The sequence below is a fragment of the Pleurodeles waltl genome, chromosome 3_2, assembly GCF_031143425.1.
Source record: "Pleurodeles waltl isolate 20211129_DDA chromosome 3_2, aPleWal1.hap1.20221129, whole genome shotgun sequence".
NCBI lineage: Eukaryota > Metazoa > Chordata > Amphibia > Caudata > Salamandridae > Pleurodeles > Pleurodeles waltl.
The window spans coordinates 156,466,833-156,493,899 of NC_090441.1; the positions used below are offsets into that span (position 1 = coordinate 156,466,833).

Here is a 27,067-nt window from a genome sequence, read left to right on the forward strand (position 1 = left end):
TGTTATCTGATACAGGCGCATCAAAGATCCCATGCGTCAGGATCATCCTGACTCATTCCTGTATGAGTTGGAGACTGCATCATTGGTGGAGTGGCTACCGGTGATGGTTGTGGTGAGCGTTGTGGTGATGGTGGCGGAGTTATTTGTTTTGCCACCTTTGCTTGTGGTTGCTTGTCTTTCTCTTGGAAGGCAAGTTTCCTTTTAATTCGGATTGGAGGGAGAGTACTGATCTTTCCTGTGTCCTTCTGAATGTGGAGCCTCCTTTGAGTGTAATCTGGCTCCCCTGTCTCTAGTTCCTGTCCGAATCTGTGTCCTTGCATCTGTGAGGAAAGGCCCTATTCCTCTGTGTAGGAACTTGGTTTCGGCTCCGAGGCCGGATGTTTCGGTTTCGAAACCTTTTTGACCGTCTTTTTCGGCTCCAAAGACACTTTTTTGCCTTTCGGTGTTCCGATCTCTCGGTGCCGACTCATTTCGGTGCCGCCCTCTCGGTGTCGAGATTGCTCTGACCCAGTGCCTCGAGGTCGAGTCTGTTCTGTGCCGGTATCTCGACCGGAGTCGGATGACTTCGACACATGCATGCCCTTTTTCGGTGCCGATGGTCGGTCACCTAGTTTTCGGGTTAAGCCATGGCCTGTTGGCGGTGGCATGCCCTGGGCTTTAGTGAATTTTCCGTGAGTTTTGGGCAGTGACGTTTTACTCACGGTTCTCGGCGTCTGTTCGGGATCGACCTCGTCCGAGTCCGAATCCGCGATGGAGAAGGTTTCTTCTTCTTCCAAGTGTTGTTGTCCTGTCGGCGCCAACGCCATTTGTAGTCTTCTTGCTCTTCGGTCTCTTAGTGTTTTTCTCGACCGAAACGCTCGACAGGCCTCGCAGGTATCCTCTTTGTGTTCGGAAGACAAACACAAATTACAGACCAGATGCTGATCTGTGTAAGGATACTTGTTGTGACATTCGGGCAGAAGCGGAATGGGGTCCGTTCCATTAGCCTTGAAGACGCACGAGGTCGGGCCAACCAGGCCCCGCCGGGGAATCGAAAACCCCGAAGGGCCACCGGAGCTCTTCGAAATTCGGTGTCCATCTGTTGTAACTAACCCAATACCGAACGCAAACAATACCGTCGAATTTTCCGAGATTTAACTAACTTTCCGAACAAAAACACGGAGCGAAGAGGAACACGTCCGAACCCGATGGCGGAAAGAAAACAATCTAAGATGGAGTCGACGCCCATGCGCAATGGAGCCGAAGGGGGAGGAGTCCCTCGATCTCGTGACTCGAAAACACTCCAAGCCCAACACTAGATGGCGGGATGTGCACAGCATGTGTATCTGCAGCTACACATGCCATCGAACATATATATAAATAAACTGGAAGAACTAGGGACCCCAAGAGGTGAGTATCTAAGTGACCAGAGGTAGATTGTGCAAGAACAGGACCAGACTAGAAGAAACCAAAGATGGATTCTGGAAGAAGAGGACCTGAAAAAGAAGGGGGACAGAGTCCAGTCCACTATGGAGTGTCCAGTCGGGCAGGAGCCACTACCCACCCTTCTGTGGATGAAAACACGGGTAGGCGTGGGAAGACGAAAACCAGCTGTGGAGCCCAAGAGCTGAAGAGGAGTCCTTGGAGTGGTGCAGATGGTGTCCCACGTCGGTTGTAGGGTCGCTGATAGTCAGTGGTTTAGGAGTTCCACCAACAAGCCTTGGCAAATGCAAGAAGAAGCTAAGAAAGAGTTGCAAGGCTGAAGAGGACCAGCAAGGTCCAGGGGACTCAACCCTTGGAGGGGAGTCTAGGCTGACCCTCATCAGTTGGGAGAGCTAGCAGAAGCAGTTGCAACCCCCACTGGCAGCAGGCACAGTAAGTTGCAGTGAGGACCAATAAGCACACCTGGAGAGGAATCCCACATCGCTGGAGCAGCACAGAGGAGTCTGTTTTTGGCAGGATGAGGTGCAGGAGGCCGGGTCTACACGGAGCAAGAAGATTCCTTGGAAATGGAAACAACAAGCCTTGGTTGCTGCAAGAGTCGCAGTGCACACGGGTACTGGTTTGCAAGGAGAGGCAAGGACTCACTGTCTCCCAAGTTGGACAGGAGGCAGAGAGGACCAAGGGGACCACTCCGGACCACCACCTGTGATGCAGGATCCATACGGCTCCAGAGGAGAGCAGATCCACACAGCTGGTCATCGTTGCTGTAGGTGCCTGCAGATGCAGGGGAGTGACTCCTTCACTCCAAGGGAGATTCCTTCTTTCTTCTTGGTGCAGACTGACGTCTCTCCGACCCCAGGAGATGCACAGCCGGGGAAATGTTGCAGTTGCTGGCAGGAGCTGGAGAAACAATGTTGCAGGGTGAGGTCATCTCGAGAGTTGCAGTCTTGTTGATTCCTGAAGAGTCCAGTTGCGGTTCCAATGGCTAGAAGTAAACAATGCAGAGGAGTCCTGGTGGAGTCTTGCACATGGAATCTGGGGACCAACTAAAGAGGGAGTGCCTAAATAGCCCTAAAAGGGGGTTTGATCACCTTGCACGGTGACCACCTATCAGGAGGGATCTCTGACGTCACCTGCCTGACCTCGCCACTCAGATGCTCTAAGGGGCCTCTGCACATCCTGGTTTCAGGATGGCAGAATCGAGTGGCCACCTGGAAGAGCTCTGGCCACCCCATGGGATGGGGATGGACAAGGGAGTGGTCACTTCCTTTTCCTTTGTCCAGTTTTGTGCCAGAGCAGGGACCGGGAGTCCCTGGGCTGGTGCAAACCAGTTTATCCACAGAGAGCACCAAATTTGCCCTTCAAAGTAAACCGTTGGCTTGGGAAGGCTATGCCTCCCAAGCCTTGTATCTCCTATTTCCAAGGGAGAGGCTGTTACCTCCCTCTCCTACAGGAAATCCTTTGTTCTGCCTTCCCCTGCTTGAGCTGGTCAAGCAGCAGGAGGGCAGAAACCTGTCTGAAGGGTGGCAGCACAGCAGGCTGCCTGAAAAACCCTTCTAGACTGGTAGGAGCTATACTGGGGAGTCTTCTAAGGAGCCCCCAGAGTGCATGGAATCATACAACCAATAATGGCAACAGTATTGAGGTATGATTCCAACATGTTTGTTACCAAACATGCCCAGGTTCGGGGTTACCATTATGTAGCTGGACATAGGTAGTGACCCGTGTCCAGTACACGGGTAAAATGACTCCCCTGCACTTACAAAGCCCAGTGCAATGAAGCTGGAGTTCCTAGGGCCACCTCTGCTCTTGCAGGGGTGCCCTCACACACAGGGACCTGCACCATGCATTTTGGGCTGAAAGGGTCTACCCTAGGGGTGACTTACAGTGACCTGGTGTAGTGACCTGTGGTGAAAAGGTGCATGCACCTTTTTTACACAGGCTGCAATGGCAGACTTGCAGATACATTTTGCACGGGCTCCCATGGGTGGCATAATACATGCTGCAGCCCATGGAGGACCCCTGGTGTCCCAATGCCCTGGGTACCTAAGTACCATATACTAGGGACATCAGTATGCCAATTGTGGCGTGCACAATGGTACTAAGTAACCAAATCTGGAGTGAGAGCACAATCACTGGGGTTCTGGTTTGCAGGATCCCAGTGAAAACTGTCTAAGCACACTGATAGCAGGTAAAAAGTGGGGTAGCCATGCCAAAAAGAAGGTACTTTCCTACACGCTCTCTATGCCGGAATCACAAAGAAGCTCCAAGCAAGCCTCCAGAGAATCCAGAACGCAGCAACCAGACATCCTAGACATCCCCTGCCACAGCTCCGCCCACCTTAGAGACCTACACTGGCTCCCCATCAAGAAGCGCAACACCTTCAAGCTCCTAACACATGCCTCCAAGGCCCTTCACAATATCGGACTAGCCTACCTCAACCTCCACCTGTCATTTAACACCCCGGCCAGACAACTCCGATCTTCTCAACTTGCTGTGCTGCCACCCCTAGAATCAGGAAGAGCACAGTGGAAGGCAGATTCTTCTCCTTCGTCGCAGCGCAGACCTGGAACATGCTACCAAATCCACCTCAGGCAAGTCCTCTCGCTGAACCAGTTCAAGAAGGACCTCATGACCGGGCTCTTTAACTGATCAAGCGCCTTGAGACCCCATGAGTGATAAGCAGCGGTATACAAATTGCTGATTGATTGAGTTGTACATATTCTGGGCAACTCCAAAATAATGTGTAAATGTTAATGTAAAGGAAAATCATGCTGCAACAAAAGCACTATATAGTCCAGTTTCATGTTATTTTTTTAACTGCAGAGATCATAGGTCTTGAATACAATATAACCATTTGCACGTCTTGTCCTTTGTACCATGCTTTCAAAGAAAAGGTAGAAAATCTCGATCAAGAAGATAAAGTAGTTTGTGATTAATCAGGGTGAAGTAGTAGTTCAACAAGGCAGGTTAACAGCACCTGAACCACTAACAATTGGGGTTTAACCAATGTGTATATATGTTAAATTTAAACTTGAAAATGGTAAACTGGGGGTTCAAAACTCCTGTTAACGTTGTACACAATAGAATACATTTCATTAGTGATGGGCAAAATTAAATAAAAATGAAGCAAGGAACAGGCAATATGTACAGAAATGCTAAATCTGCCACTTACCTTTGATATCTCTGTGTACAATCATATTACTGTGCAAATAGTACACGCCCTCTAGGATCTGCCTGGTATATTTGCGGGTTACGTTCTCAGTAAGGGCTCCATAGGCTTTCAGCTGGTCCTTAATTGAACCCTGGATAAATCACACAGAGGGCAGTTCAGTTAGAAAGTTATGCAAAAACAGGCCATTTTTATTACGAAGCACTACAGAGAATTAATTTGACAAAGCAAGAAACATGAGCAAATATATTGGATATTCAATGACATGTGATTTATTAGGTTTAATGTTACTGATACATTAACAAGAATCCTAGTTTGTACATTCACTTGCAGACACTATGAAAGAACATGGTCATCTTTCTTCTTTCACTAGCTGCAGAAAAAATAGCATTAAAGTAAGCTGATAGTTGAACTGCCAATGGCCCCACTTTCTGTTTTTTGGACCCGATTGGCGTCTTGCACTAAGAAACATGTATAGTTCTACTAGAATACAATTTTATCCTCAAAAGCTTCTCATTCACTGATGTTTTAAGAATGAATAACTGGCTACAATGTATGAATCTTAAAGGTGGGTCAAGTGTGTGTGTGCAGTTCAACCTATTAGCCTCCCACATAAGTTCAAGGCAACACTTCAATACAGACCACCAGGTAACTGCATGGTAAGATGCAAAGAAGCACACTATCTGTGAAGCAAAGCCGAGAATTAACATCAGCTTATTACAAAACAAATGTTGATAAACTAAACAACAACAAAAAATACCCATAAAAACAAATCTTGTAGAAAATATTATGCACAAGAGAGGCAAATGTAAAGAAATGAAAATGTCACTTACCCAGTGTACATCTGTTCGTGGCATTAGTCGCTGCAGATTCACATGTTTAGCACAGTCCGCTGCCTGGTGTTGGGCTCGGAGTATTACAAGTTGTTTTTCTTCGAAGAAGTCTTTTTTGGTCACGGGACCGAAGGACTCCTCCCTCTTCGGCTCCATTGCGCATGGGCGTCGACTCCATCTTAGATTGTTTTCCCCGCAGAGGGTGAGGATGGAGTTGTTTGCTATAAATAGTGCCCATGCAATGGAGTGAATACGTATGTACATAAAAAGTTTATAATAATTATTTACAAATGTACAAATGTTTAAAATTTAAGATCTACTTCTAAACGGCTACAGGCTTCCCGGGGAGGCGGGAGGGCACATGTGAATCTGCAGCGACTAATGCCACGAACAGATGTATACTGGGTAAGTGACATTTTCAGTTCGATGGCATATGTTGCTGCAGATACACATGTTTAGCATAGACTATAAAGCAGTTACCTCCCCTAAAAGCGGTGGTTTAGCCTGTAGGAGTTGAAGTAGTTTGGAATAATGTTCTTAGTACAGCTTGGCCCACTGTAGCTTGTTGTGCATATAGTACGTCTACACAGTAGTGTTTAGTAAATGTATGAGGCGTAGACCAGGTTGCAGCCTTACATATTTCGCTCATAGGAATGTTTCCTAGAAAGGCCATTGTAGCACCTTTCTTTCTGGTTGAGTGTGCCTTTGGTGTAATAGGCAATTCTCTCTTGGCTTTAAGATAGCATGTTTGAATACATCTGACTATCCATCTAGCAATGCCTTGTTTAGAGATTGGATTTCCTATGTGTGGTTTTTGAAAAGCTATGAACAGTTGTTTTGTTTTCCTGATTAGCTTTGTTCTGTCAATGTAGTACATTAGTGCTCTTTTGATGTCTAATGTATGTAGTGCCCTTTCAGCCACGGAATCTGGTTGTGGGAAGAACACTGGCAATTCTACTGTTTGATTTAAATGGAATGGTGAGATTACTTTTGGTAGAAATTTTGGATTTGTTCTTAGAACTATTTTATTTTTGTGTATTTGAATAAATGGTTCTTGTATGGTAAATGCCTGTATTTCACTTACTCTTCTGAGGGATGTGATTGCAATGAGAAATGCGACTTTCCACGTTAGATATTGCATTTCACAGGAATGCATGGGTTCGAAAGGTGGACCCATGAGTCTTGTTAAGACGATGTTAAGGTTCCATGAAGGAACTGGTGGTGTTCTTGGTGGTATAATTCTTTTTAGCCCTTCCATGAATGCTTTAATAACTGGTATTCTAAATAGAGACGATGAATGAGTAGTTTGTAGGTAAGCAGATATTGCTGCGAGGTGTATTTTTATAGATGAAAAAGCGAGATTCGCTTTTTGCAAATGTAGTAAGTATCCCACTATGTCCTTCGTAGAGGCATGCAATGGTTGGATTTGATTGGTATGGCAGTAGCAAACAAATCTTTTCCACTTAGATGCATAGCAGTGTCTAGTGGAAGCTTTTCTAGCTTGTTTTATGACCTCCATACATTCTTGTGTGAGGTCTAAGTGTCCGAATTCTAGGATTTCAGGAGCCAAATTGCTAGATTCAATGATGCTGGGTTTGGATGCCTGATCTGTTGTTTGTGTTGTGTTAACAGATCTGGTCTGTTGGGTAGTTTGACATGCGGTACTAGTGAAAGGTCTAGTAGAGTTGTATACCAAGGTTGTCTTGCCCATGTGGGTGCTATCAGTATGAGTTTGAGTTGGTTTTGACTCAATTTGTTTACTAGATATGGAAGGAGAGGGAGAGGGGGAAAAGCGTATGCAAATATCCCTGACCAACTCATCCATAGAGCATTGCCTTGTGATTCGCGGTGTGGGTACCTGGATGCGAAGTTTTGGCATTTTGCGTTTTCTTTTGTTGCAAACAAATCTATCTGGGGTGTTCCCCAAATTTGAAAGTACTTGTTCATAACTTGGGGGTGAATTTCCCATTCGTGGACTTGTTGGTGGTCTCGCGAAAGGTTGTCTGCTAGTTGGTTTTGGATCCCTGGAATAAATTGTGCTATTAGGCGAATGTGGTTGTGAATCGCCCACTGCCATATTTTTTGTGTTAGGAGACACAATTGTGTTGAGTGTGTTCCTCCTTGTTTGTTTAAATAATACATTGTTGTCATGTTGTCTGTTTTGACAAGAATGTATTTGTGTGTTATTATGGGTTGAAAGGCTTTTAACGCTAGAAATACTGCTAACAGTTCTAGGTAATTTATATGAAATTTTGTTTGGTGTACATCCCATTGTCCTTGAATGCTGTGGTGATTGAGGTGTGCTCCCCACCCTGTCATGGAAGCATCTGTTGTTATAACGTATTGAGGCACTGGGTCCTGAAATGTCCGCCCTTTGTTTAAATTGTTGCTGTTCCACCATAGAAGCGAGAGGTATGTTTGGCGGTCTACCAACACCAGATCTTGAAGTTGACCCTGTGCCTGTGACCATTGTGATGCTAGGCACTGTTGTAAGGGTCGCATGTGTAGTCTTGCGTTTGGGACAATGGCTATGCATGATGACATCATGCCTAGAAGTTTTAGCACAAATTTTGCTTGTATCTTTTGGTTTGGAAACATAGCACTTATTACCTTGTGGAATGCTTGCACTCTTTGTGGACTTGGAGTGGCAATTCCTTTTGATGTGTTGATGGTTGCCCCTAGATATTGTTGTGTCTGACACGGTTCGAGGTGTGACTTTGTATAGTTGATGGAGAAACCCAGTTTGTGAAGGGTTTGTATGACATATGTGGTGTCGTTTGTGCACTTTTTTACTGTGTTGGTCTTGATTAGCCAATTGTCTAGGTAAGGAAACACATGTATCTGTTGTCTCCTGATATGTGCTGCTACTACTGCTAGACATTTTGTGAATACTCTTGGTGCAGTTGTTATTCCGAATGGCAACACCTTGAATTGGTAATGTATTCCTTTGAATACAAACCTTAGGTACTTTCTGTGAGAAGGGTGTATCGGTATATGAAAGTACGCATCTTTTAGGTCTAATGTGGTCATGTAATCTTGCTGTTTGAGCAGTGGAATGATGTCTTGTAGTGTGACCATGTGAAAGTGGTCCGATATGATGTAGGTATTTAGTGTCCTGAGATCTAATATTGGTCTTAATGTTTTGTCTTTTTTTGGAATTAGAAAGTACAGGGAGTAAACACCTGTGTTTTTTTGTTGTACTGGTACTAACTCTATTGCATCCTTTTGCAGTAGTGCTCGTACTTCTAGTCCTAAAAGTTCTAAATGTTGTGGTGACATTTTGCGTGTTTTTGGAGGGATGTTTGGTGGGAATTTGTGGAATTCTATGCAATAGCCATGTTGGATTATTGCTAATACCCAATTGTCTGTTGTAATCTGCTGCCAAGATTGGTAGAATTGGCTTAGTCTTCCCCCCACTGGTGTTGAGTGAAGGGGTTGTGTGACTTGAAAGTCACTGTTTAGGAGGAGGTGTTTTTGGAGTCTGGAATCTTCCCCTACTCCTTGGGAATTGACCCCCTCTATATCCCCTGAAACCTCCCCTTTGGAATGAACCCTGATATGGTGTGGTTCTTGTTTGTTGGCTGGTGGTGTCTGTGGGTTGGCCACGAAACCCCCCTCTAAATGGAGTTTTTCGAAAAGAGCCTCTGCTCTGCGGGGAGTAGAGTGCGCCCATGGCTTTGGCCGTGTCTGTGTCCTTTTTAAGTTTTTCAATGGCTGTGTCCACTTCAGGGCCAAAAAGTTGTTTCTCGTTGAAGGGCATATTAAGGACAGCCTGCTGGATTTCAGGTTTGAAGCCTGAAGTGCGGAGCCAAGCGTGTCTCCTTATGGTGACAGCAGTGTTGACTGTTCTCGCTGCAGTATCGGCTGCGTCCAGTGAAGAGCGGATTTGATTGTTTGAGATTGTTTGTCCCTCTTCAACTATTTGCTGCGCCCTTTTTTGGTATTCCTGGGGAAGATGGTCTACGAGAAGTTGCATCTCATCCCAGTGTGCGCGGTTATATCTGGCCAGCAGCGCTTGAGAATTTGCGATGCGCCACTGGTTGGCTGCCTGTGATGCCACTCTTTTTCCTGCCGCATCAAATTTTCTGCTTTCTTTGTCCGGAGGTGGTGCGTCGCCAGATGTATGGGAATTTGCTCTCTTGCGAGCTGACCCTACTACTACGGAGTCAGGTGGTAACTGCGAAGTAATAAACACTGGGTCTGTGGGTGGTGGTTTGTATTTCTTATCCACCCTTGGGGTGATGGCTCTTGATTTTACGGGCTCTTCAAAAATTTGTTTTGCGTGCCGTAACATCCCTGGTAGCATTGGGAGACATTGATATTGGCTATGTGTAGCCGAGAGGGTGTTAAATAAAAAATCATCCTCTATAGGATCGGAATGCAGTTGGACATTGTGGAATTCTGCAGCCCTAGCCACCAGTTGCGAGTATGAGGTACTGTCCTCTGGCGGTGACGGCTTTGTGGGGTATGAATCGGGATCATTGTCCGGCACTGGGGTGTCATATAGGTCCCAAGCGTCTTGATCCTGATTATCTTGACTTATGGTAGTTTGCGCTGGTGAGTGCATTTGTGGCGGTGTTTGTGCCGGCGATGCCTGTTGTGGTGGAGAGGGCGGAGGCGTGACTTTTTTAACCACTTTGGCTTGTGGTTGTGCGTCATCCTTAAGAAGTCTGATCCTTCTTTTCCTTATTATTGGGGGAAGGGTTGATATCTTCCCTGTGTCTTGCTGGATGTACAGTCTCTTTTGTGTGTAGTCTGATTCTACACTTTGGAGCTCTTGTCCAAATCTGTGCATTTGGCCACTTATTCCTTGTTCCTCTGTGTAGGATGAAGGTGTGGAACTTTTCGGCGCCGAGAGAGAATCTTTTTTCGGCTTCGGCACCGACAGAATTTTTGTGGATTTCGGCAGTGTGTCTCGGTGCCGAGGTTTTTCGGTGCCGGCATCTTGTTTTTGCCTCTCGGAGCCGCTATCTCGGCTCCGAGGTTGCTCCATGGCGGTCCCTCGACCGGAGTCGGGTGTCTTCGCTATGGGCGTGCCCTTTTTCGGCGCCTTCGACGGGTCGCCGGTCTTATGGGTCGAGCCATGGCCTGTTGGCAGTGGCGTCCCCTGGGCTTTTGTCTTCTCGATGGTTTTAATTTTCGACGTCTTACTCACTGTTTGTTGCTGTTGTTCGACGTTGGAGTCTCCGGATTCTGATTCCGGAACCGAGAAAGTTTCCTCTCCGTCGTCGAAACGTTGTTTTGTTGGCGTGGACGCCATTTGTAGACGCCTGGCTCTTCGGTCCCGGAGTGTTTTTCTGGACCGGAAGGCTCGACAAGCCTCACAGGTATCCTCCTTGTGCTCGGGGGACAAGCACAAGTTACAGACCAAGTGCTGATCTGTATAAGGATACTTACTGTGACGTTTTGGGCAGAAACGAAACGGGGTCCGTTCCATCGGCTTCGATGTCGCACGCGGTCGGGCCGACCAGGCCCCGATGGGGGAATCGAAGCTACCCCAAAGTCTTCCGATGATCGGTGTCGATGTACCTAACTATCCCGATACCGAACGGAACAATACCGACGCTTTCTTCCGAGATTCTGACTAACTTTCCGAACCGAAACACGGAGCGAAAAGGAATACGTCCGAACCCGACAGCGGAAAAAAACAATCTAAGATGGAGTCGACGCCCATGCGCAATGGAGCCGAAGAGGGAGGAGTCCTTCGGTCCCGTGACCAAAAAAGACTTCTTCGAAGAAAAACAACTTGTAATACTCCGAGCCCAACACCAGGCAGCGGACTGTGCTAAACATGTGTATCTGCAGCAACATATGCCATCGAACAGTTACTTACTTGTAATCATACTTCATCCTGGGTATTCTATAGATTTACAAACAGTAGAGGAGCTTCACACGTTTGCCTGATTCCATTAATTCTACTTGAGTGCGGAGATAGTCTACTGCTTATGACTATCAGGGAAAGCCTCTCAATGAAGACTACAGAGATAACTTTCTCATTCACAGGCTCTGTAACTAATCATGTGAACTACTGGAGACGTCCATCCATCATGGCAGAGGAGGTTAGAGCGTCCAGGGCTGCGGAACAACGAGGTGACTGGAGGTGTGGTTGGTGAGCAGAGGGCCCACACAGGCATCGATTAATGCCTCGGAGACCGTAGAGACACGTCGCCCAAGCCTGGAGTGCATCCTCCCTGGTGGGCACAAGGAGTTGGAGGGTGCCTGGGGCCTTGTGGAGGTCGACATGGTTGTCGTCTTTGGAGAGACCAGTGGTGGAGACCAATCTTGGGCAGAGAAGGACAACACATTGGGGCATTATGAACGGTGAAGGAGGAAACATATGGGTAAGACCGCTTAGGAATCTACTGACAATAAGAGATTTAAACAAGGAGGGTTGGTCAGGTAATCTCAGAAAAGCAAAGATAGACAGATAACCTTTGAGTGTTCCCAAAGCAAAGCCCTGCTCTGAAAGAGGGGCAGAGAAGGGGTGGGGGTCAACAGAATTGTCTGTGCAGCATGCCACAATTTTGTTCGATCAACAGGCGTATACTGTTTTGGTGGAGGGAAGTCTAGAAGCCGAAATAACCTTACAGACTTCGGGCGGCAGGTCAAAAGCTGTCAACTGTCGCCGCTCAATCTCCACACAAGAAGGCGGAGACTGGACAGGTTTGGGTGGAGAACCGTCCCCTGCTGCTGCGACAAAAGATCCTCCCAAATGGGCAGTCTGATCGTAGGATTGATGGTCATGCTCAATAGTCTGGGGTACCATACTCTTTGTGCCCAGTCCACAGCCACAAGGACTGCTTGGGCCCGGTCGGTCTTGATCTTCCTGAGTACTCTGGACAGAAGTGGTATGGGCAGAGAGGTGTATAGGAAGGCTGAGTTCCACTCAAGATGAAAAGAGTTACTGAACGAGTGCTGCCTCGGAAACTCCAACATGTGAAACAGCTGACTTAGCGTGTTTTCTGGAGAGGCGAACAGATCTAACCAAGGCTCTCACCACTGCTGAAAAAGACCTTGCACCACCTCCGGATGGAGACGTCATTTGTGATCTACCAGCCATTGAAAGCTGTGTTCATCCACACTGATGTTCAGAGAATCCACCAGGTGTTGAACAACCAGGGAAATGCTTGATGTTCCAACCATGTCCAGAGGCTCATAGCCTCCTGACAAAGGGTCCACAACCCCACCCCACCTTGTTGCAGTACCACATGGCGGTGGTGTTGTCCGTGAACACCTGCACCACTTTCCCTTTGAGAGAGGGAAAGAATGTTTTCAATGCTAGTCTGATCGTCCTGAGCTCCAACAGACTGATGTGGAGCCTGGACACCTCCGGAGAACAGACACCTCTGATCTCCACCTCTCCCATGTGGCCGCCCCATCCCAGGAGTGACACATCTGTCACTATTGCCAACTCTGCTTGGAGAAGGGAGAGGAAGCTGCCTCTGACCCAATCGCGGTTCAAGTGCCACCACTGCAGATCTTGCGTAGTTTCCTCCTATATATGGACCATGAGAGAAAGATTCACCTGATGCTGCGCCCACTGGAACTTCAGGTCCCACTGCAGAGCCCGCCTATGCCATCTGGCATGTGTCAGCAGCAGGAGGCCATGAGGCCCAGCTGCCTCAGTCAGTCTCACCGAAAGGATAAGAACTAAAAACATTGGTATCATATATCCTGGATTCACTCCTTGGGAGGATTGGCCCAAAACTGCATTGTGTCCAGAACAGCTCAGATGAAAGGGGATAAAAAATACTTGTGGTCTACCATGAACCGCAAGTAACGTCTGTGGGCAGGCAGTACAGGAATATGGCAATATGCATCCTGAAAATCCAACACTACCACCCAGTCTCATGGGTCCAGGGAAGACAAGACCTTAGCCAGAGTGAGCATTTTCAACTTCTCCTTCCTGAGGAAGAGATTGAGGAACCGGAGGTCTAAGGTAGGGTGGAGGCCCTTTGTCCTTTTTGGGCACCAGTCAGCCGATTGTAGGATGGCAGCATGGATGGAGGGGTAGTCTAAAAGGGGAGGGAGTAGCTCCTTTGGACTATTTGCAAAACCCACCTGCCTGATGTGATGGATTGCCAGCGGTGCAAGTGATGGCGAATCCTGCCTCCGACTAGTAACTGATGGGGAAGCGCCAGACTAGGAAGGTTTGGAGGCTGCAGCGGGAGAGGTGGTGGACTGCGCAGACCGCTGGTCCCCTGATCCATTAGGACGTTTGTCCCCTGCCACGAGCCACTAAAGAGGCGGAAAGCAGACTGAGGTGGGTGAGGGGCAGCTGTGAGGCCCAAAGAACTGGCCGCAGGCCGGGACTCCTTAAAGCTATTAAGCGTCAAGCCTGCTTTGTCCCAGAAGCGACAGATGTTTGCCATCAAAGGGCATGTCCATAAGTGTGAATTGGACATCCCCCGAAAAGCCAGATGTCCTCAACCAAGTGTGGTGCCTCAAGGTCACGGTTGATGCAACCGATTTACCTAGTGAGTGGGTCGTATCCAGTCCACATCATTGTGAACTTCGCTGTGTCCCTCCCATCAACACCAGCTTGGGAGAGAATGGCCCAGGCCTCCTCCAGGACCTGTGGCAGCACCTGCGTAACTGTGTCCCATAAAGTAGGGGTGTAGCGACACAGAACACAATGCCAGATTGGAGGAAGAAAACATTCTTTACCCAAGTTGATCCAATCTCTTGGATTCCCTATCTGGAGGTGCGGAAGGGAATGCGCCTGGGTATGTGGATGCCTGGATAACCAAGCTCTCAGGGGTTGGGTGTGGCGTCAGGAACACTGGGTCATTAGGTGCTTGTCTATAGCTGCGGGCGATTGTCCTACTAAAAGGAGACCCTGTGCTGGGTTTGGACAAAGTCCCCAGCAGGACATCAGTGAGGGCTTCATTAAAGGGCAAAAAGGGATTCAGAAGAGGAAGCCCCAGGCTGAAGCACCTCAGTCAGGAGGTTAGTCCTGATGGCTACCGAAGGCAGCTCGAGGCCCAGGACCTTGGCCGCTCTTCTCACTACCATGGAATAGGACGCTCCCTCCTCGTAACCACAGTAGAGGGGGAAGGCATGCCAGTGTCAGTGGAAGTGTTCAGACCAGGTGTTCAAAAAGGGTCCAACGACCCCTCCCAATCCTCACCGTATGACAACCCATAAGAATAGGGGTCAGGATCCGACCTAGGTAGCAAGGTCCCCACCGAAGTCGGAATTGGCATTGCGCGACGCCGGTCCGGCTCAGTGTCTCAATGAGGATGGGTCGACGGCGACCATGGGTGCGGGCGGCATCAGGAGCGTTGACGTTAGAATTGTTGTTGGGGAATGTCAAGATGGCGTGACCAACGGCGGTTTGGATCCAGGAAATGGGACCCCTTGGTGCCCTCTTGAGCAGAGGCTGAAGCCACTGACACAGAACCCAAGGGGGCCCCTGCTGACCCCGCGGGGCCCAAAAGCGTTCTAGTGGGGTGAGACTGCCCAAATATGAGGTGCATGACCTTGCAGAGCTCACATAGTTGGATTGCGCAGCACGGAGCAGAACACCGGGCCGCAAGTAGCTTTAGTGACTGCTCCCTCAAAGCTTTCGGATTCATGGCCGGGCACTCTGAGCGCGACTTCAGGGTTGTGGTTAAGCTCCAAACACCAGAGACACACGATGTGTGGATCCGTCACAGACAGCAGTTGGTGGGGATGGTGGATTGTTCAGGGGTATTGTTTTTGGTTTCTGTTCAGAGGTTGGGAGTGAGCGCAGATGCAGGGCAGGTACTTTGGCTCTTTATATGTACTCCACAGACACAACTAGAGAATGGCTGACTCCTCGTATCTCAGGGCTTCCCACTCGTGACGAACCAACCTGTGGTAAACTTAGAGTACTCTCATGGAATATAAATGGGTTGCTGGACAAAATCAAAAGGGGAGCAACCTCACAGACTGATGCGGACACAGTAATGTTCAAGGAAACACATCTACTAGGGAATAAGTGTCCTTTTCTGGCCCACAGGGGCTATGCCCAGGTGTACCAGGATTTCACCAGGGTTCCCAAGGTATGGCCATTTTATTCGGAAGGCACACTCCCTTGGTGGTCTCTAGGGTATGGCGCGATGGGTTGGTCAGTATGTGGCGATCACGGGCACCTTACACGGCCTCCTCACTCTCCTTGCTCTCTGTTCATGCACCCACCGATTGGCTTCTTGACTAGACTTGGTGACCTTATCCAAGAGTTTCCAGAGGTCCTGTGGATAATGAGTGGGGACCTTAATGGGGTGTGCCATGCAGGCCATGACCATTCCACATCCCCCAGTGAGTCTGGTCAAGGCCAGACATCACTCTCCAACTTCATGCATAATTTAAATTTGATTGATGTGTGGAGAGAGAGCATCATCATCCAGAAGAAAGGGGATATACTATCTTGTGGATATACTCTCTACTCTGGGGCTCACAGATCCTTCTCTTGACTAGATTACTTTTTTTTCTGCACAGGTATGAGGGACACCAGGTTCTGGATGTTAGTTAGCTGGCTCGAGGCCTCGCTGATCATTCACCAGTGTTGAGAGATTTAACTCTGGGTCTGAGGAGGGCGACGGCGGGCTGGCGCTTGGACCGTTGGTGCCTCCAAAAAGAGGTCCTTACGGAAATATGTGAACAAGCATGCCAACGATTCTCCACCGAAAACAAGGGTTCGGTGCTCTCTCTGGGCACCATGTGGGAGGCCCAGAAAGCTATCATCCGGGAGGGTATCAATAACTACTCTAGGGGGGTCAGAGGGACTGGGCCCAATGGAAAGTCACTGTCCTAGAGGAAGGTATACTTGACCTCGAGAGCCGCTATGTGGCATCAATGAAGGAGTCCCTGTTACGGGATTCACCACACACACAGGAAGTAAGGGAGGCCTGGTTGGCCACTTGCAGCACAATTTACCAGTGGGGGGAGAAGGCCTGTAAGACTTTGCATTGGCTGTGCACGCCTAGAGAGGCCAGGGCCCCGTGGCTTACCTGGAGGTAGAGGATGGCACTCTAATAACTGGGAGTGAACCCATTACGCAAACCTTTGCATCCTACTATCGGGAACTGTATAGTGCGGATCCCACAAGCCGTTGTGCAGAGTTACTTACCTTTATGCACGACCTGCAAATGCCCAGATTCTCCCTGGAGATCCGTGACTCCCTGTATGCGGATGTCACCTGTGATGAGTTGTGCGGCACCTTGGCGCAGTTGCAGGTGGGTAAGGTGCTGGAACCCAATGGATTCCCAGCAGAGTTCTGGCAGTTGGTGTGGCCTCAGACGGGCCCTCTGCTGCTGGAGGCCTTCAAAGAAGCTCTGGAGAGAGGAGAGTTACCTGCATACCTTAGAAACACGGATGTAGTTGAGATACCCAAGCCAGGTACGGTGGGCTCACACTATGAAGACTTTCAACCAATTTCGCTGTTGAATGTTGAGGTGAAAATATGGGCTAAGATGCTAGCCACCCGATTAGCAGGTGTTATCAACGGCCTGGTCCACCCGGATCAGTCCGGTTTAGGCCTCATTGAGCAACTCGGCATAACTTAAGGTGACTACACAATGCAATTGCTTTGAGCAAGAACTTCCGTGGCCTTAGGACCCTTAAACTGATTTTGGGAAAGCCTTTGACTCTGTGGACTGGGAACACTTATTTGCTTTCTTGCGTCTTGTGCGGTTCAGACCAAAGTTTATTGGCTATGTATGATTACTATACACCAAACTTGGGGTGGGGGTGGGGGGGGGGGGGGGGGGGGGAGTGCAGGGGTTGGGGGGGCTCCATGTGAACATCAATAAATCTTCAATCTTTACCATAACTCCCTGCCAAGAAGATATGCAGTTGGCATTGGGGGATACCAACACGGTCTTCAGGATTCAAACACTTGGGTGTCTATGTCACAGTGTGGGCTTTGAGGAGCTTTGAACAAAACCTAGTACCCCACCTAGAGGGCCTAGCGAGCAACTAACTTTAGGTCCCACTCTACCCCTATCCCTACTAGGACTCTCTGCCCATCGCTACTGGGACGTTCAGCCATTAAAAAAATGTTTTCCCTGCCGCGCCTCTTCTACCAATCACAGAATCACCCATTGCTGGTGGATAAGACCTTCTTCATCAAGGTGTCAGATACAGAACGCTACTATGGGGAGGTGACCCATGTCGACTTCCCTTGGGGAAATTCTGCTATCCGGTTTATTTGGGTGGGATAGCTACCCAGACATACTTCCCTATATTATTGGGTGGCACATCTGCTTATAATGAATGAATGGTGGTCTAGCAGATTCTATGACCCGCCATATGAAGTGGAGGAAAGGTGATGGACCGTCAGAACCTTCCTCGTCTACTATATGGTGGTCCGCAAAGAAGACTCTCTCACCTGCCACATGAGTGGTGCTTGGAATATGGTCAGCTGCTATGAACTCCATTGGCTGGGCTGGTATGTTGATGCTGGATACTCCACCATAGAGGGGCACTCTGTTCCCTTAGGTTAGCACCTTATGTGGATTTGCCGCTTGGGACACTAGAGGGATTTCCACACTGGGGTACATGATGTATAATGGGACATGGAAATCCTTTACTCACAGCTTCGCCACACATTTTTACCTATCACATAATCAGTGGGGGACATCCCTGAATTCTCCCCGATGGGAGGCAAAACAACTTCTCACGGATATAAAAATCACAATCTATCTGAGATTTATGCTTCTAGGCAATTTTCCTGACCCCATGATGGCAGTGAGAAAGGTGTGGGAGGGGGAGCTGGGTCAGTTGGAGGACGATGACTGGTGGGAAGCGGTGAAGGCACATCACAATTTAGGTTGATCCAACTGAAGTGGCTTCACCATGTCTACCTCACTAGAGCACAACTGCACCGCAGGGGACTGATAGCCACAGGAAACTGCCCGAGATACAAAAACCCACAAGTAGATCTACACCATACATTTTGGCATTGCCCCCATTCTATCTCACTACTGGAGTGAGGTTCTGGGAAGATGAGAGGGGGAGCTGGGCTGGCCTATCCCTAGGGACCCTAAAGTTATCCTTTTTTACATATTACTGACAACTTGAGGGGTAACCGATATCAGAAGGCGGTGCTCTGATTTTGCAACAATCGGACCCAGGCAGAGTGAGAGCTTGGAAAGACGTTACGGCCCTTCCTGTCGAGACACGGGCCAAAGGTATGGATGATTGAATGGGACTGGAGAACACAATTTACCCGACGAGGTGGTGTGCTCAGAAGCATTATAAAATCTGGAAGGATTGGGCTGGATCAAGGGGCATACAATTGGAGCCATGTACAGATCAGTCATGGTCCGTGGTTAGAGATCCACGCATTCATGGGCGGGACACAATTGGTATACACATGGGATGAGGGGTTTGACTTTTGTTGCATAGCTCCATGTTATTATGCCATATTTCTATATGTTGTGACATTACTACTTGGCTGTCAAGCTCAATATGATGTTGTGTCATGTGCCTTGCCATGTGGGAGGCTCCCGCACACTCGTTTGTTGGAAATTTAAAAAAATGTTAAAAAAAAAAAAAAAAGAAAGTACATCAGGCTGTGTGGTAGAACTTCTGTCACATTAATCTATTAACATTAATAGCATATGTAATGTGATGTTCCCTCTTCCCTGAAGTATTTATTATAAAATATTTAGATTTCGTTTTTTTAAACAATAACATGAGGACATCATCTCCCAGTACAAACTTGTGATCAAATGAACTGCAGGATTCAATAGAAAGAGCAGTACCAACAACATAAAATGAATAATTGTGGAGAACGTGTACTCTGGCTGAGAGCAGTGAAAGAAACAGCTGTATCAATAAGGCTTTGAAGGCTCATCTTTGCACACATTAAAAACAACCTTGGCTGGCTACTCGTGTGATCAATAGTGTTCTATGAGTAAAAGAAATAGTAAACATAAAAAGGTCTCCCACAGTAAAAGAAAGCTAGCAACAACAGGGAATTAATCTTCAGACAATACAGCTGTTCGAGTAAGAAATCTAAGGGGGCTTACTAGAACTAGCAGGTTATTCAAGTAACCGGTTATCCAAGGACAGGACTGACTCCCTCCATGTGGCCCAGGGATTTAACTGCAATACTCAACACATTGATTATCTATCTCGCAGCAGCTGGGCCCATTGCAGACTGCAGATCAAGGATATTCTATGTTTGGGGTGCACTGTCGCTAGATATATAAACATACATTCCACTCAGCTTCTTAGATTTAATCATAATGACTAGTAAGCAGGTCACAGTTCTCAGTCTCCCAAAAGAGCAAGATTATTGGAAACTTCCAACCATGTGAGAAAAACTGGCACTGCCCATGTCAGAAATTTCTATGCACATGTTACTTTTACATCTTGCCAACTGTGTAACTGCTTTGCCCTCATTGCCTAAAGTCAACAGTGCCTGCAAGATTTTGTTTACATGTGGATCCATATTCTTGCAGCCCCACGTAGGTCGCACCGTTCTAATAAGGGGGACCATGCATTATGAACTGCCCTAGTGGGACGTTATAATCAAACCTACTGCCCTCAAATATGAGCAGAGAGCTGCCATTGAATAGGTCACCTCCATTTGTGACACAAGCAACAAGCTACAAGGCTTCATTTGCCTAAGCGTAGAGAATGCAAACCCCGGAATGCACCATAAAGGCATAAAGGCCATCAAATTGCCACTTATAGATTGTTTTGATACCCAACAGACATCCTGGTGCTAGAAACTGCAGGGAAGAAACAGCATGCAACAGAGTTAATAAGCAAACTTGAACCAGTTTCAAGTGCTAGAGTGCGAACAGCCTTCTTTTTAGTGCCTTACCGAAGTTGAATGCCTTTGTATCAGGACAATTCTGGAGCGTAAACCACTGCACCACCAGTGACTGCCAGGCACCTCTTCCAACAATAGTGGGCTATTTTTAGGAGCTTGGGCAGTCTCAGATTTTTACGGAAATTCTCAGAGCAGTTTGCCAAACAAGTCGGGCCAGGGTTCAGGTTAAGAGCCTATTTTATTCATATCTGAACCTGCTACAGATTTGATTGCACATAAAAGTTGTTTTGTAGTGCTTTTAACTTACCCCTGGCATATATTCCATGAAGATGGAGAGAGTGCGTTCTTGTGAATCCCTCAAACATCCGTAATACTGAACAATTCTCTCGTGCAATAGATTCTTCAGCAGCTGAATCTCACACTCAAGTGCACTTACCTCCTGCAACAGAAACATGCAAGATTGGTACACAAATGATTGGCGCTAAAGAGATTGCTGGCAGAGGCAGCACAATGCAATAACAATGATCCCATTGAAAAAGAAAATCGCTGATAAAATATTGCTTTTATTCTGAATTTCTTAAGTTATAAAAAAAGGGTATGAGTACTTGACTGTAGGATTGGTAAAACATAATATATCTCAAAATGCTGCGTAGTTCTATTGTAAGCAGTACCAATGTGCAAATAGTTGGAAGATACGCAACCTTTGCACTATCTTAAACTCTAAGGGTGAAAAAAAACTTTCCTTAAATGTGGGTCTAGTTATCTCCCTATTTTCTGGAGAGGACAGTAATAATATTTTAAGACTGGGGACTGTACGAGTATGCCTTCCGACTGGTGGTGGACCCTGCTTTGTTTTTGTCAGCTGTGGTCTTGCGCAGTTTCTCTCTGATACAAGCTAGATAGTAATCAGCCTGCTGCAGGAACTGAGTTGGAAACATATGGTGAGAGATTGTAGTAGAAGAAAGCCTTGTTTACCTGTAACGTGGTACGTTCATTTACTGCTATGGGTAGGTCTGTTAAATTATTAACTTGTAGGTTTGGCACACCAAGGAGACTAGACTAGGAGCTTTTAACAGCATCGGCTCAGACACAGAGTGTACCAAAAGGCATTCAGAAGAACCAGTTACTTACCTTCTAACTCACCTCCCCAGGTGGTGGATCTGTGGAATAACTCAAACCAAAAAGTCCTGCAGGACAATGTCCGTCCTGCACACCGGACTATCAAGGTAGCATTGCTTTGTGAATGTGTGCACTGATGCCATGTTGCAGCTTGACAAACTGGACAGGCACTCTGCCTGCTAGAGAGGTGGTAGCAGCTTGGTCCTGGTCTCAATAGGGCCTCCAACAAAATCAAAATAACCCACCTTCATTCATGGGTCCCAAGAAACGGAATCCCTAAATATAATAAACATCATTCATCAAGCCAAAAGTTTCAATATAGGTTCATATCAATTTTTTTTGCAGTTGCAGTTTCATTCAGTTGGATATTATATTGATGTTTATTATAAAAATAGCTCTATGTCTCCTGGGAAAAAACAAACAAAAAAAACTCACATTCACAGTCAAACTGCGAGGAGATAACAATGGGACAGGTACCCCCCCCTAGACCAAATGGACCAATATGCCCTCTATATATTTTTTAACAGTACAGCTTGGTTACAAATCTTAAGTATTCAAATCTTCAGTGTTCGAATAGTACACAGTAAGAAGAAGTCCTCTTTTCCTAGTTTAGTGCTTATGTCTTCATGATGATTTTTTGTTCGTTGATGGAAGTTGATTTCCATAAGCCATAGATCACAATGATTATATTATAGAGGGGGGGTTAAAATGTCTTTGTCCTTAGCGGTGGTGCCTCAACCCTTCCGGAGTCTGCTTCTTAGTTATCATTGAGCACATTTCATAGACTACTATCCATCTGGACAAAGTGCACTTCTTTGTCTCTGATTGCGCCAGAGAGCCCCACAAAGAGCTGATCGTCAACCCAATGGCTTTAGTATCATCAATATAAAAACTGAGAGCCCTTCTAGGGTTTAGCTGGTGGAGCCTATCCTCCTCTTTGAGAGGACAGGTGGAGCAAAGAAAGACAGAGGGGTGATGGATTGGCTGAGATTAAAAGAGGTTGCGTCCTTCAAAGGACCTCAGCACCAGCTTCTCTGTAAGGATGGTAGTGGAAGGCACCCAACACTGACAGCCTGAAGTTCACTCACAAGATGAACTGATGTTATTGCGATGAAGAAAACCATGTTCAAAGGCAGGAGATGTAGGGGACAGGTTTGCAGCGGTTAAAAGGGAATACATATGAGGAACATAAGGACAACCTTAAAGTCCACTATCGCATCACAAAATGTTTAGAGGGATTATGTGGACCAAACCTTTGAGAAAGCAAATCACAAGCAGGTGAATAAAACAAGGCTAAAAGGCCTCAAAGGGGGGGCCAACAAGTAAGTTTTAGCAGTGCTTACTGCAAGCCCTTCCTGGCCAAAGACGCACCAAACACCCACCACGAAGACAGACCAAACACAGACCAAAGACAGGCCAAACACATCTGACCGTTTGGGTTGTAATGGGTCAGTTATTAGGGGTGCTACACCAAAAACAAACCTGTACCTTTGTCCTGTATAAATGGGTTTTATGGAAGGATGCCTGACTGCCAGGATGAAATCCACTACTTCAGGGAGCTAGATAGAATGCATTCAACTGCCACCACGAATCTTTACTCATGGAGGTGTAAAATGTGCACGCCCAGGTGCAAGACCTTGTCCTGGTGTGGTGTAAGAGGGTCCTCCTAAAGTGGCAGGACAGTTGCTCATGCCCAGAGGTTCTGGATACCACACTCTTGGCTAACTCCAGAGTCACTATGATGACTTGGGCCTGGTCGTTTCTGATCTTCTTCAGAATTCAAGGACACGAAGGGTAGAGGCAGGAAGACATTCAGAAGTCCAGTGCACCAATCTAAGTGGAACATGTCACTGAGAGAGGGCCTTCATGTGAATGCCAGTGTGCAAAAAGTGTTGACATCACCCAGTAATAATGAATCGAGTCTGGATTCTCCCCTTTGTTAAAAAGGTGTACTGACTGCGACTGTGCCACCTCCAGTTGTGGCGGTCATTAGTGTTCAGATAGCTGCTGACGGCGGAGTCTGTCCACTCTAGTGTTTAAAGAGCCCGAAGGCATCCAGGATTCCCAAGCTCCATTCCAAGAGTAATGCGTCTCAGATAGAGAGCCTTCTTGGGAATTCAAGTGCACAAAGATGTTGATAATGCACATTCTTGGCAGTGGCTAAGACATCGAGCCAGGGCTCTGTCAACTAGTGGAAGACATTCTGCGCCACCTGCAGATGCCATCTGTGATCCACTAGTTGTCACAGACCGAGTTCGTCCTCCCTGGCATTTAAAGCACAAGCCAGGTGACGTATGATCAGGAAGAGTCAAACAAGAGGTGCAGAGCTTCTTGGCACAGAGTCCAGGACTCCACTCCTCTTGTTGCGATACCCCATAGTGGTGGTGTTATCAGTGAGGACTTGAACCAGCCTCTTCTTGATGGCTGGCAAGAAGGCTTTCAACACCAAACAAACAGTTCGCAACTTCTGTAGGCTGATGTGAAGGTGGGCCTCCTCCAGACATTAGACTCCTCTGATCTCCATCTCTCCCACAGAACCTCCTCAACCCAGCTTTGACATGTCTGTCCCACCACCAGCTCTGGTTGGGTAAGGAAGAGGGTTCTGACACTGGTCCATCCGAGGTCAAACAGCCACCACTGAAGAATTTTTGCAGTCTCCAATAAAACTTAGACTCAGTGTTCTGAAGGGTAGGCCAGAAAATGAAACGTATCCATATCCACAATCCTACAATGAGAGGGAGCCTCTATGAAGAAGTGAGGTATGACTTCGGCACATTGAATATGGGCCCGAAGACATAAGGAGGTTCACTGTCATCTGGAGGTGGTCTATGATTGACTGCCTTCAACAGCCAGTTGCTGAGGTACTCCCAACCTTTGAAGATAGACTGCAACCACCGCCTCCACCTTTGTGAATGAGACCAAAAAGGAGCAGAGCCAACTGAAAAGTTTTGTGGTTCTCGCACTGAACACTCACAGACACTGACATGCAGTCAGTGTCTATGGGCCGTTAGTGCCAGAACTTTGTAATAATGTGAAAAGACCAGACGAACGAGTTACTTACCTTCGGTAACGATTTTTCTGGTGGATACATTAGCTACCTGTGGATTCCTCACCTAATGAGCAAGAGGAGAGGAAAGGCAGTCCACAAGAGAACACACTCCAGGTGGGTTGTTCTTTGCATTAAAATCTGTTACTCTTTGGCAAAGAAGGATCCGCCTGAGGGCATTAGAGCTCACTCCACCAGAGCTAAGTCCTGTTCCTGTGGTCGACATCTGCAAGGCCGCAACTTGGTCGTCCCTTCACACTTTTGTGAAACATTACTGTTTGGACTCTGAGGTCAGAAGGGACGGTCATTTTGCACGGTCAGTGCTGCAGGATTTCTTGGTTTGACCATTTAGGCACCCACCGCCGGGCGTGGTACTGCTTTGGGACTCTATTCATTAGGTGAGGAATCCACAGGTAGTTGTATCCATCAGAAGAACGAGTTACTTACCTTCGGTAACAATTTTTCTGGTGGATACATTCTACCTGTGGATTCCTCACGGTCCCACCCGCCTCCCCGTTGCCTTTTTGGTCTCTCCAAGCAATCCTTGAGTGTGCTCCTTTTGGTCTTCAAAGTTGCAATACATTTTGCATATATGATATTTGTATATATGTGTATATTTATATATAAATCTATATATATTGTGTATATACATGATTCGTATGTATAAATATATTTATATGTTTGAAAAAAAAACAAAAAAAGAAGGTTATATTAAATCTACAGATATTTTATTGCAATGTTGTGTGATTTACAATATTAAGAGATGTTGCTTTGCTCTTTCATTACATTGGGTTATTATTATTCTCATGCACGTAAAAAATGTTGGTACTGTCATCGGCACGTCGGCGAGGACCTCTTATTGCCTGTATGACGTCAGACGGCGTCGCGTGGGCTAGAGTGACGTCCTCGTCGACGTGCAGAGACTAGTAAGAAGATTTCCGTCGAATGCTGGCGCCATGGGAGTATTCATTAGGTGAGGAATCCACAGGTAGTTGTATCCATCAGAAAATCCTGTACTCCTTATTCTGATGGATATGTCTAAATGCGGAGTACTCCTTTTGTAATCCTCTTCAGTGCCAGACAGGATCCAGAATGTTTTCAGCAATTGCTCATGCATGCCAATAGATGGCTCCATCAGACCCATACACAAACATGGCATTTGCCAACAAGCAATTAAGCACAAGCAAAGATTTTTTTTTTTTTTTTCTGTAAACAAAGCCACCTGACTGTTCTTACCTTGCTGGTTTCTGGACTGTCGGGGTCAAACTGAACTTGCTTTACAGCAAGTTCTCTTCCTGTATCTGCATCGTAACATAGAAATACTCTGCCAAAGGCTCCCTGGCCCAACAGCTTACCAAGCCTCCAGTTAGTTGGTGCTCTTGGTGCTGGAAATGTAGATAAGCAAGAGTTTAGTATTGGTCAAGTCTCTTTATATAAGCTAAATTACTTTTAATAAAAAGAGTTTTCACACAGCTTCATGAGACTTTCAGACTAAATGTCAATGCACTATATAATGGTTGTATTTTTAAATACGCATAATGTGTGAACCAGAAGGGATCTGCAGTATCTACCTGGAGTAATATTAACCAGGAGATAACATCCAAATACTCAGCCCAACAGCACCTTAGTACAAGCATAGCTGAGCCAGGTAGGAGTTCAGGAACTGGGCCATATGAGACTGCTATACCCATTTAAGCCTGATGAAATTAAGCTTTAATTCAGTGAAAGACTACCTACCTCAAAGTGACAAACAGGTGCAGGACATCTTTTCTGCTCTTCCTATTCATGGTTGGAGATACAAGACAAGGTGCTAGTTTGTGTTTAAACTTAAAGTGATAGTGGTGCCTGTCTTGTAAGCTGGATCTGCCTCACAGAGTAAGGAGTGGGATAAGCAAGCGGGCAAGGAGAAAGCAATAACAGCCTGCTGGCTCACAGGTGCTTCAGTTATTGAAATTATGAACAAAGGTGCCAGGAAACAAAAGAGCACTGAAGGTTTCAATTAGTAGAACATTCTAGGCACCACCCTGACAGGACAACAAGAAAGCTAGTAGGAACGGAAAGCTGCTACTAGTACATAGGAAAGGATTTGACCATGTAACCTCAAAGATCTTAATTTTGCAAGAAAATGTTTAATTCTATTGCTACAAAAATTACAACTCTGACACAGATAGAGATATAAGAGCTGCACAAGCTGAACTCTTCTTGGAAAACCTGTAAATGCAATCTATTGGGGCACACACTTTTTGTTTCTTAGGTTTTCAATAAACATTATATGTCAAAATAAAAACTTGCAACAAACCTGTCATAACAATGGCAGACATGAATAGACCAATTGGCAAATATACTGCAGCCTCATATAAACATCAATAGGCATCCCCTACACTGACGAAATAGGCAGACAGAATCAGGTCTCGGTTTTCTGAGTAAGCCAAATTAGGAAACATACAGTTAAACAGCGATGCTAGATACATCGCAGGGTCTGGGGGAGGCCTGTGAGTAGTGAGTGCTCATCACAGAATGTATGGCTGGAGGAGGGCCAGTGGAGGTGAGGCTTGTGACTCTCCAATGCGGCCAGGGCAAGGGACCAGAGGGCCAACAGGTCTAGCCAGAGTGCGAAGGAGAGAAGAAAAAAAAAACAATTAAAAAAGGGAAGAACTTGAACCCAACTGGGGAAGGAAGGAGGAGGGAGGGGGGAGGGTTCTCCTGCTCTACTGCACAAGGGA

The 27,067-nt window shown here is 46.8% G+C and overlaps 1 protein-coding gene across 1 annotated transcript in view; it reads right to left on the bottom strand.

Annotated features, from left to right (window-relative positions):
* MAP3K2 (mitogen-activated protein kinase kinase kinase 2) overlaps positions 1-27,067 on the bottom strand; it is a 269,545-nt gene that overhangs the window by 31,520 nt on the left and 210,958 nt on the right. The window contains exons 13-15 of the mRNA XM_069227045.1: positions 25,581-25,729; positions 20,487-20,618; positions 4,598-4,727 (exon numbers count right to left, since the gene is read on the bottom strand). Of these exons, the coding sequence (XP_069083146.1) occupies positions 4,598-4,727; positions 20,487-20,618; positions 25,581-25,729 (411 nt within the window). The remainder of the gene's footprint in view (positions 1-4,597; positions 4,728-20,486; positions 20,619-25,580; positions 25,730-27,067) is intronic.